Source organism: Cannabis sativa, chromosome 6 (assembly GCF_029168945.1).
Source record: "Cannabis sativa cultivar Pink pepper isolate KNU-18-1 chromosome 6, ASM2916894v1, whole genome shotgun sequence".
Taxonomy (NCBI): domain Eukaryota; kingdom Viridiplantae; phylum Streptophyta; class Magnoliopsida; order Rosales; family Cannabaceae; genus Cannabis; species Cannabis sativa.
The window spans coordinates 9,472,161-9,484,358 of NC_083606.1; the positions used below are offsets into that span (position 1 = coordinate 9,472,161).

The 12,198-nt window shown below is 36.5% G+C and overlaps 1 protein-coding gene across 2 annotated transcripts; it reads right to left on the reverse strand.

Moving 5' to 3' along the window:
- Window positions 1–1,486: 1,486 nt before the first annotated feature.
- LOC115724951 (FIP1[V]-like protein) lies at window positions 1,487–12,198 on the reverse strand. Of its 2 annotated transcripts, XM_030654335.2 has the most exons (10): window positions 11,055–12,198; window positions 8,701–8,963; window positions 7,703–7,829; window positions 7,557–7,625; window positions 7,304–7,441; window positions 7,011–7,112; window positions 6,577–6,911; window positions 4,715–6,377; window positions 2,180–2,773; window positions 1,487–1,897 (listed from the first exon to the last, which is right to left on the reverse strand). In XM_030654335.2, exons 1-9 carry the CDS (start codon window positions 12,042–12,044, stop codon window positions 2,219–2,221), a joined length of 4,242 nt encoding a protein of 1,413 aa, XP_030510195.1. In that variant the 5' UTR covers window positions 12,045–12,198; the 3' UTR covers window positions 1,487–1,897; window positions 2,180–2,218. The 2 variants fall into 2 exon arrangements, with proteins under 2 accessions (XP_030510195.1, XP_030510194.1); XM_030654334.2 differs by having other exon boundaries at window positions 1,487–2,773; window positions 11,055–12,197.

The window sequence follows — 12,198 nt, forward strand, 5'->3', positions numbered from 1 at the left end:
TTGATATTGTTATCATAGTGTTTTACACTATTACCATATATATATAGAGAGAGATTAGAGATATGAGAGAGATAGATTTAGATATAGAGAGATCCAGGTAGAACTTAACGGAGCTCGATCGCCGAAGAGACGGCCGGTTGTGTGCTCGGCCGGAGGGCGGAGGTGCTGTGAGTCTCAAATGAAGGGTTTTGTATTTTTTTTTTTTTTTTTTTTATGTATTAGAAAGGAATGAGTTGATGTAAAGTACAAGTTATTTTAAATAATAATTTAATTATCATTGCTATAAAATAAATAAATTTATTAGGAATAATTTTGATAAGTCGATACCATTGCTATTAAAAACAAAATTTTATTGTTTCTCATAGTGTAGCGCTTAAAATTATTTATTGTAGAGATATGTGTTTAAATTTAATTTACATTTATTTTATATTTTTTAAATATTCATCTTAATTATTTGAGCTTTTTTATATTTTAGAATCCAATAATTATCTAAGAAAAATAAATTATCACAAGCCACAAATTAATGTAAAAATAATTAACTTAACTTACATTAAAAAATGGCCGAAGTTTATAAATATAAATTTAAATATAAAATAAATTACAAATCATATAAATTTGTAGGTGAGTTGAATAGACGAAGATATATAATAAATATAGATAAAGAATAACATATATACTTATAAATTAAACACTTAAGACAAATTACAATAAAAAATAAACACCTAATGTATATTGTAAATTTACATACACACTTATAATATTTCCATTGTTTAAATTTCTCATCATAGAGATACTTCTTGTCTTTCCTTTTCTTATGTTTTTTTTTTTGGCAAGAATATCAATTATCTCATCAATAATACATTGCTCTTTTTGAGCATTCTAACTTGTTCTGATTGAATGAAATTAGAAAGGAATAGTTTCCATCACAAACCACACCATATAATTCTCACTAAGATCTAATCTTATAGTCTTAAACTTTTGGTAACAACCTATAATATATGTGTATATTACTTTATTTTTTAGAGACAATTCAATAATATAATAACTTGATGATTATTATACTGATATTAAAACTTAAATAAGATTTTTTTTTTTTTTTTGTATTGTTAAAATTTTATTAGTTTGATTTTTAAATTTTTTATTATAATGTTTAATAATGATGATAGTGTAAATCGCTCAAACTGCACCGCACCGTATTTTCGCATTGTAGTTTTTGCAAGTTTAAAATCTCACAGTGCGATTGCGGTTTAAGAAATTATAAAAATTGCTTATACAGTTTGTTTTAAAAACAATAGCTACAACCCGCACCACCAACACCCCTAATTTTTGATACTGAAAGTATCCAATAATGAATGTATTCTAATTTTATTGATATGAGTGCAATTCTATAAATTATAAATAAATTGATTGAGCTAACTTAAATTAAGTTGCTATAGTATATAGTGTAATGTAATGTAATAAAGAAGAAAAGAAAGAAATATTATAGTGCAGCCAGAAAGAAGATTAATATTATTTCTCCCCGATAAATTTGTTTTAGTAGATTGTGAATTTTGAATTTGAAACTAAATTATCCTACGTTACAAGTTGATTTCCTAATAATTTGGTGTTTTAGGCCTCTGCCAAAAACATAGACAAAAAAGATACATAAACAAAGCCAAAAAATAAGAGAAAAAATATGAGTTCTAGTGATACAAGTATATATAAAATTTAAAAAGCAGTTAAATTAACTTCAAATACATCCTCTCAAGCTTGTCTTTTTGTTCAAAAGTTCTTCACTGAAATCAGTCTTTCAGTTCTTCAAGCTCGGAATGCCATTGTTCAATCCCTGGAAACCTGATCTTCCTCAACAGATCCACAGGTGGTCGTTCTCCACGCAACACGAGTCGTCGATTCAAACCTGTGTGGAGGTGTTTCAATATAAATTTTTGCTAAAAGCAAAAGTGCCACCTTCAGTGTGATCAGTTAAAGATTACATTGCTCAGTATATACAGATAATTAAATTGTATAAGGGGCACCCTGATATAAGCAAAAATATAGCTACTGCAAAGGTACATGGCCATCTGAAGAAACCCAAAAAAATCATAGAAAGCAAACACAGCGTAACCGTGGACCTGCAGGGTTCCAGATTCAAAAAATGAGGCCGATGATATGACATTCCCAGAGAAGGCAGAAATTATACCCAGAATTTATCAGACAGGGTGAATGCCTTCGATTCTATTCAGCTACTGATCCACCTCCTTTTTCTAGCCGGCCGTTCTGGTTTAATCTCGGATTCCTCTAAAGTCACACTTTTGACAGAAGGCAGCACTTCGCTCTCCACTTTTTTTATTGTTATTGCTTCTTTCTCACTTGGCATCGGAAGTTTGAAGCGCTCACTTCTTTTCTTTAACTTCTCAACTGTGTCCAGGTGACGATCGTCCAATGGTTTTGTGTCGCCGTCTTTAGCCTCTGGATCAGCTGCATCTTTCTCTTCAGCCGATGGGTGTTGAATATCAAGAGTCTCAGCTGGCTTGGAAGGTTCATCCGAGTGTTTAGTGCCTTCTAGAGATCTTATGTTATTCTTATCCATCTCCTTAAACTTTAAAGTAGATGACTTGCTCTTGATAGAGAAATCCCTCTCCTTATGGCTTGTCCATCGTTCCAGTTTGGACCGACCTCTTCTTGAATCATGCTGCTCGTCATCAGATGCGCCTTCCCTTTGTTTTCGGGACAAAGGATGTTGCACTAAATTTTTATGCTCGCCAAAGCCTTGCTCGGTGCTGCCTTTTAAACCCTATAAAAGACCAAATAATAATAAAAACAAGAAGAAAAATATTCAAGGAGAGATAAGAAGCAGACACAGAAGTACATCAAAGAAAATAAATGAATATAATGTTGAAGATTGCAGACTGATAACAATCTGAAGGGTAACTTCCAAAATCTGTAAATGCAAATCCCCCTTTTTATTTCTTCCATTTCACCGACTTGACGCAGTCTTTGTGAAGCAAAAGTGGTTACCATCCTTCCCCCACCATCTCCCACAGTTAGAATCTCATATGGTTCACTTCTAAACGAGGACCGACAGTTTAACACATAGGGTTCAAGAATGCAGTCAAAACACTAGTGTCGTAGGCAAAGGGTGTCACAGCCAAACAATATACAATGGAGAAATGACCTCATCTACTATTAGCTAAAGTAAAGTCAATTTAAACCATAAATTATTACTACCAATCAGTACATGAACTAGGTATTTACTCTAACTAGTTAATAAAAGTTATTATCCCACCTTTCTACCTCACTTTTGTTAATTTAATACAAGGAAAACAATACCAATTTATATGATATTTTCTTATAAAAGCCCAATCAAAGAAAAAAGCAGGGACCTTAGCATATTGAATGAGAGAAGCCCCAAGCAGGACCTTAACATATTGAAGCTTAAAACTTTAGATATGATCTGATAAAAAAATGCATTCTTGCTCCAACTAAAATCAGCGACATGATAAAAAAAGAAATAATAATATTAAGAAGTGAGAACGAAAAGGAAAACAAGAAATCAAATTCTGTGCAGTTATAAGTGATGCTGGCCAAAACAAGAAAGCTAATATACAACTTACTCTTTAGGCCTCGTATAATATAAAGCAATCCAATTGAACATGTTTTTCAGAAGATCATATTTGACAATCATAAGTTTGTAATCAACACAAACTAATAATAACAATAATGTCCCCTTCAATAAGAACCTTTTTTTTTCTTTCATCATTCCTTTCTGTCTGCATTTATGTCAGAAATCATTCCTGACAACAGCAGTTTAGCAATGATGAACAAAATATTATATGTATAGCCGGCGAGGATTGGAGCCTTGATTCCAAGTTTAGGGTACAACATACTCCATCAAAACAATTTGTTCTTCGTTTTCCCCTTCTAACATGTCAAACTACTCATGCTATCTATTCTAAAGTTTTATTTCTCGTATAAATTGTAAGCAGACGACTACCCTAAAAAATAGATCCCAAAAAACCATGTTCAAGCTTTTGTTAAACAAGTACAGGTATTGATTTAACGAGAAAGTAAACATTGGTATCATCTTATTTACCAACCCACAACCATACCAATTAAAGACAAGGTCATGCCCATTACTATTAAAGTCGATGGCATGACATTGACAATGTTAAATCTAATCACCTATCTATTATGATTGCTAAATGAAAGTAAATAGTTGTATTGTTATTTTTACAGGTTTATCATTGTAGAAAAATAAAATGTTTCGATTATTTCCATTATCTGAATTACAAAAGTATGTTGATCAAGAACTAAGCTTCCCTACAGATGATAGATTGACTGTGATATAGATATTAGATATATAGAAATAATATATACATATATATATAGTGGAGAAAATGTGATCTTTTAAAAGCAGGATTCCATATGTCCAAGAGAGAAGTTGGTTAACCCAGACTGAGGATAATGAGCAATGCATGTCCTATTTTACTAATTTGAGACACCTAAGTTGGGCCGAGGAGACTGTCATCTGAGAAATTTTAACCAATAATAGTATATCCCAACCCTCCCCAATCAGATTTATTTGTTCCAAAACAGGTGGAATTTATGAATTTCCTCATCTACAAAAGGAAACTTCCTAGCATATGGAATACTTTATGATGATTCAAGCTTTAAAAAGAGAAAAAAAAACTTATTCCTTTTCAGAGTTCTACACTCTTGCACTCAAGGAACATACCGTCTCATTACTCTGAATGCCATGCTCTTCTTGATGTCTCTTTGATGAGACTAAAGTGCTGTTATCACCACCCTCAAATTCCTTATTTCTCCTTGCACTCTCTCTATGCTTTTTGTCATGAACCCTCACGTCTTCAGAAACATTAATAGAACGATCATTGCGGATACTTAGCCGTTCTTGTCTGGATCTTCTCTCTCCATTACTTAATTGATTTCCACGAGCATAGATATCCTCGTTCCCTCCATGGTGAGAACCCTCATCCTCAATTCTGTCTCTTCTTTTAGCAGGCTCGATATGCCGCAATGTCTCTTTATATTGGTAATCTTTATCAGAACCTTTACTATCATCCTTAAGCTTAGGATGGCCAACCCATCCTTTGTCCTCTGAAACACGCCCACTCCTTGTGACACTCCGCCCTTCATCTCTTTCCCTCTTGGGTATAATTTCTTCATGAGACTGTTTTAACCTCTGCCAATCCTCCCTCTCCCGCTGTCTTTCACCTCTTTCTCTTTGCAACCACCCTTCATCTTTATGTCTGACAGAGTGGTGATCATCAAGATGTCTTTGTTGCCCGTCTCTCTTCCGAGGATCCAACACTTCATCCCTTTCTCTCTTTCGACGATTCATATTTTCCCTATGGCCATGCAATATTTCTTCTTTATCAACATGATCTCTCCTCAGATGTTCTTCGTCTTTTTTTCTCTTGCCATGATAATCATCTATATGTTCATATCTACCCTTAAGACTATCCTCTCTTTCCCTGTGACGGGGTCCAACATCCTTCTCATAATAAACCCTATGGCTGCCATTATCCATCTGTTTTCTCAAATGGATAGGTTCATCTTTGTCACTCCTGTCGCTTTCTCGGATCTTACTCCGATGCCTTGATTGCATTTCATCACCACGTTCTCTCTTCCTTGTTTCCTCAGTTTTTATTCTTCTGCTGTAAGGATCATCATCTCTTTGTTGCCAAACCATATCAGAATTGTCCCTTTCCTTTCTTCTGTCATACCCATCAGCTCTCATGTGCAAATGGACCGGGTTAGGATCAAATTCTCTATAAGAATAAGTATCTTCTCTCCCTTTTACAGCCATGCGATTTCTTTCCAATTCTTGTCTTCCATCACGGTTTCTCCTATGGACGCCCTGTTCTTTTTCATCAAAGTGCCTCTTGACACTTCCCATGCGTGTTGAATGCCCTTGCATAACTTCCTCCTCAACCCCATCTCGCCTCTTTTGATAATCTCTGCTGCTTCCCGATCTTGCTCTGCTGTTGTCGCTACTTCTTGCAGCCTTCGAGTCTTCCCCGTCATCTAGTTCTTGGACAAAAGGCTGTTCAGATCGAGAACTTATTGTCTGTTTCTTTGTTGATCCATCTTCAGGAGTATCAGTTGTGGCTAATACATTTGAGGTTGTCTCATCCTTTTCCGTTCCAGGGCTTCCATCAGCCAGAACAAGCTCATCTTGATCATCAACATCTCTTTGCTCAAAACTTGATTCTTGCGCATCCCTAACTGCGGCAGGAGACGACAACAGAAGGCTATTTTTACTGTCCATGCTCTCAACCGACTCTTCTGGATCATTATTAAGGTACTTTTTATCTCTTCCACTTCCACCCAAGGTCTTACGAGGAGATCTGTCATGTGTTCTTCCATGTATTCGCCTGTGTTTAAAGGAGAGTTAAATGGTGCAACGAAGATGGATGTAAACTTTCCACGTAATTCATATTAATATATTGCATATCAGTATCAGTCTATATACATAAATAATAATAAAAATAGAAGAGAAAACATAAAAAGATACCAGGGGAAAGTTCTAGAAATTATTGTTAAGATATACTACACCAATTCAGCAATGTATACCTTTCCTCATAGCCAGCAGAAGGGTCGTCATCGGGATATTCTCGAATATTAGCACTAGAAGCGACATTACGGACCGGTGGTCCTGGAGGGAAGGGTAAAACTCCATTTCTATCAGGTATATCATCAGAAACAGAACCCAGTTGTGGCATCCTTGGTTCAACAGGCTCTCTCTTTCGATCATTGTAAGTCTGGGGAAAATTGTCACTACACTCAGGGTTCACTGGTGCGGTGTCAGCTACACCTCCAAAATCCTCTTTGCTTGTATCATTGTCGGATCTGTTTGGGATATCATTTCCAGCAGAGACATCATCATCTAAAGAGCCCTGCAAGACAATCTATTACCCCAAAAGCAGATACTAATTAGTATGAAGCAATCATCATAAACTTAATAATCAAATGTAGAGATAGGATTAGGGAATTATTGGTTCAAGTACCTCAATGATTGCATCTGAATCACGGTTTCGGGCTGGTCGAGTATCAATAGAGGGAAGACGCTCCCCATAACCATTTTCCACCTGTATTGCCCTACCAGTTGGCTGATAGAAAACAATTAAACTATTGAGTTCGGAATCTAACCCAGGGAGAGAAAAAAATGCCACATGTATATTTAGTGTGGACCACTCAAGAATTTGCAAGACATTAATTGAATAATAGTTAACAACAAACAGAAGGTAAGAATTTAAGATAGTAAACAAAGACTTCAAATAGAATGAGTATAAGGACATACTAATGGTGGACGTACACGAGCAGACCCTTTTGGTAAATCACCTTGCCCTAACTTTCCCGAACTTGCATTATCAGAAGAAGGAACTTCATGAATACCTGCTGCAGCTGCTAATTCTGGAGGCAGATCAGGATCATACTCCTGAGAAAAGCATTTAAAGAATATACTTATAAGCTTTGTATGGGTACAAAACAAGCATTTATGCTCAACTCGATAAAGGAGATAAAAGGCCATTGGTCAACGAGCCCTTCATTACCTGCTCTGCACGCCCACTTTCATAAACACGAATTTTGCTTTGCATTGTAGACTCCAAGCGGAGTTGCTCCTGCAAAAATAAAGTTCAGGACTCTTCTGAATCCTCAAATACGTACTAAGACACCATTCATAATTGATAAAATTTACCAGCTGTTTGCAATAATCTTTCCAGGTATCCTCATTTAAGCCGAAGTTGAAAAAGTCAGATATATCAACACTGGGATATTTCCATGGCTTCTCCTCAAAACTATCGATGTCAACCTCAAATATAGTCCTGCAACGTCAACAGATAGCATAAGTAACCCTGAGAAACAGCCATCTTATAAATCCTAGACTTTGCACATGAAACTAAATTACTAAAATAAAAGAGGACAGTGACACACGAAAGAGTTCAAAGGGACCCTACTACAAAGCATAATGTTCCCTCCCTTTCTATTGCTTCAGTGGTACCAAAGTACGATGGATTACAAAAATACATGCCTTGGTTTCTGATAGCACCATAGCAACTTTTAATAAATAATATCTCCATAAAATACCTCATCTTGCCACTAATAATTAAAATGTACGGTTTTAAAGCACAAAAAGATATCTAAACATACACAAGCCTCCAGCAAATAAAAACTCATGTACCTCATCTTGCATATGCAAGAGGTTTGAAGTAAATACACAGTACGGTTATAAATTTTTAACATCTAAACAAATACAAGCCTCAAGCAAACAAAAATATCTACAACCTTGGCAAGCAAACAAGCATCAGATAGTTTCATAGCCTCTACAGTCGCAAATCTAATAAGTTATGAGGTTAAATGGATTCTTCCATCACTTTCATTGAGCATCGATATATGCAAGTTAATTATGTCAACAAAGGAACAAATAGACCCGCGTGGGCATAAAATACAGTGACAGCCAACACTGCCACAGAAGTTAACCCAATCAATTGAATTTCCCAGCCAACAAGTCATACAGTGACAGCCAACACTGCCACACAAGTTAACCCAATCAATTGAATTTCCCAGCCAACAAGTTCACCAGGCCATTCAGCATGACACTTACATAGCTATGCTAGAATACCTGGTTAAGTTTATGATAACTAATGGCACTATCAATCAATGGAAGTTAATGAGCAATACAGAAAATAAATTTACTTGTGTGAAGGAAGCGTGAATTCTAGTCCTCCACCACCACTAAATCCTCTTCCTGCCGTATTGCCACCCCAATTTGGCCCTCCAAACCCAGAATGAAAATTTTTCTGCATAGGAGTACCAGTTTTCAATCCCATTGGTCGCCAATCACCTCTTCCCCGACCAGGCATAGGACCCATACTGATAGGAGGACGAACTTGACCTGGCACTCCTCCAGGACCAGAAGTAGTTGCTCCAGGTATTGGTGCTGCGCCAGGTCTCACATACTTCATGAAACAAAAAACAGCCGTAAGGTTTACTTGCAAAAAGAAGAAACAAATGCAGCATACTGTCTTAGTAAAAGTTTACAGGTATATCACTACTATATAACTAAGAAAATATTCAATGGAAAAATTCAAAAAACACATACAGTTACTCATTGCAACAAAAATTAGAAAGACATAAGAAGAAGTCATATAATTTTTCATTGCACGAGTACAGAAGAAAAATAATTATCAAATTTGAAAACGTTAAGAAGAAAAGTACTTGACTATGGCCAAAACAATGTAAAGCAAACACATAGAAAGTAAAACCATAGTCTAGAAAGATGTAAAAAGAGTAGGAAATTAGTCGTACTTCATTAAACAAAACCATAAAAAAGAAATAAGTAATTGTATGATAATATTACTCTCTGAGTAGTTGAGTTCTAACATGTGAAAAGACACATTTCCCAATTGAGATTGTAATGAAGAAAAAAATGTAAGGGAGAAAGAGAGGAATATATGAACTAAAGATGCTGTGGATTCATGGATGTGCGATTGCTAAGTTGACATGGAATTAGTGACAGAATTTGAACACCTGCTCTATCAAAATAAGCAGGTTTGGTGTAAAGTGAACAATGATATACAAATACACGAATGTAGGTAATTCAAAATAAAATAATCCACTATTGACAATATTACGGGACTCAAACACAGTAGTGCCCAAATTGAAGATAACCCCACATAAATTTACTTTCAATGCATGAATAATTATACATTAAAATAAAGGTTAATAAGGTAAAGAAATAAGAGTCGCACAATTAAAGCCTGAATCACCAGAAATTAAATATAACATTGCATTCCCCCAAAATAAAATAAAAAAATATTTAAGGAATTCCAAATCAGCTCAGCCTCATGATCATGATCATGCCTGATTTATGAAAATATTAAAGAATCCATTGGTCCCTAAGGAACCCCCGAAAGGGCTGCCGTTCAATGGATACACAAAAGTGATGAAGTTGCTTTAACTATATAATCATGCTTGTCTGTCGGAGCGAATTGGATAATTATCCAATCAATTAATCCCCCAAACCCGGGAAGCTTAAGGAGAAATGAAAAGAGTAGGGTGAGGGACACTAAATTGAAGTCGCTCGCTTGCTCTAATGCTCGTTTAGTAAACAGCAAGTGCATAAGCTCCTTTAAGAATAGGGGCACGAAGAGCCATTTAGGGAAAGATATTGCAAAATATTTTGGCATTCCAGACAGTGGGTGGAGATGGAGGCCAACATTATGGAGCGTACTCCAATACAATGAAATAACAAACTAGAGTTAATACTGCTCAGAGTTCATGATTTCAGCTCTTTATTCAAAGAATTAGCATTTGCATCTATTCTTCATAACAGAAGTACAGAGTACAAGAATCGTAATCCATAATCACACCTTTAACCACAGCAACACCACTGTAAAAGACATGTGAGAGATCAATTAGGACATGCAGGTTGCAACATGCCAATTCATCGAGGTACGACATTTTTGAACAGCAGTTGAAGAGCCTAATAATAATAATACTAGTACAGCAGATCATTGCCTTTGGCTATGAAGCATTTCATTAAGCTTTAGTATTCTTTTACGTGTTTACGTTATGCATCTTATCGAATTCTCGCTAAAGTTTAAATATAGTAAAGGGAGGGTAAGCTTTTGGAAACATTCATTTTCAAATCATACATTTCATTGGACTGAAGATTTTTCAACAATTTTCTTTGGCTCTCAGCAAGAAGACATTTTTAGAAATGTCAAAACAAGCTTAAACCTGAGACCAGAGAATAATCTCACGTAAGCATCTTTGTGTAGCTCAAATACTTAAAATTTCATTGATCTGCAAAACTCACTGTAAGTCAATTAGTTACCAAGAAAATTTGCATTTCGTAGTGTCATTTCATAAATATATTTAGCATATAACAGAGAAAATAAATGTGGAGGCAAAACAGTTCATTCATTTTGTACAAATCATTACAAACTATATCTATGCTTTAATTTCTCACCAACAAGAGGGGAAAACAGACCCCATATGTACAAATATAATCCTTAGCTTAATCAGCAGCATATGAAGACACTGACCTTAAACTGAGAATGAAATGGATGATAACCATGAGTGTTATAACCAATCTTCTGTGGCGCCACAATGCCGGCACCAACTTTCCCAGCTTCACCCACCTCCTTCCTCTCGCCATCCGCCACCTGCGCAGAATCCTCTCCCCATTCTTGTTCTTCCATCACTTGATTAGGATCGTCATTAGTCACAATAACGAGCCCGTCTTCATCTTCATCGTCGTCGCCACCTCCCATTCCACCTCTCTCCATAGCCAAAGGTCCATGATTGTTATCATTAAGGACTATTTGCAAATCGTCCTCACTATCACTATCCCAATCATCACCATCACCGCCAGCGGCATCATCTTCATCAACTCCATCACCACCCAAACTTCTAACTCCCATTGAAGCATCCACGTTATCAACATCCCCCATCGTCCCACCAATAGGTACGCTACTCTCGAGACCTGGAATCATCGGTTCCGAACCAACATCTTCCATCCCCATATTACCTTCTTCAATATCAAAAGTTACATCTTTCTCCATCAAATTCTCAACTTCACCACACGATTGCTTCATAACAACATCGTTCCCAGACTCACCAACACCATAGTTCAAGTTCAAATTCGAATTTGAATCCTCCACAACCCCATCACGCAATTTCAAATCCCCGGACAAAGAAACCCTCGTCCGAGCCACTGCATCATCCACAACCACCACCTCACCGGGAATGATCGAATTATTAGTAACAGAATCAACCGAGACGGCGGGAGGAGGACCTGGAACTAGGGTTTCGTCCGTCTCATTAACGGGTAGGACGGAATTGAGGCTGGGAGCTCGAAGCATAGTGTCTTCGACATCGCTCTTGAGATTGAGATTGAGATCGATCGGAGGGCGAAAAGGTTGAGGCGGCTCAACGGAAGGGTGGTGAGGCTGCTGAACAGAGGAAGACGACGAGGAAGCAAAGGGCTGAAGAACATCGGTGTAGAGATCTCCGAACTCGTCGTCGTCTTCCATGGTGGTAGAGAGAGAAGGTGTAGAGAAGAAAGAAAGGGTTTTGAGGTTTGGGAGAAACAAAGAAAGAAACCCAAATGGAATTTTGTGCGTGTAAAAGCCTAGTTCGTTAAACTCTCTCTCTCTATTTGTTTCTTCTTAGTTAGTTTGGGCTTTT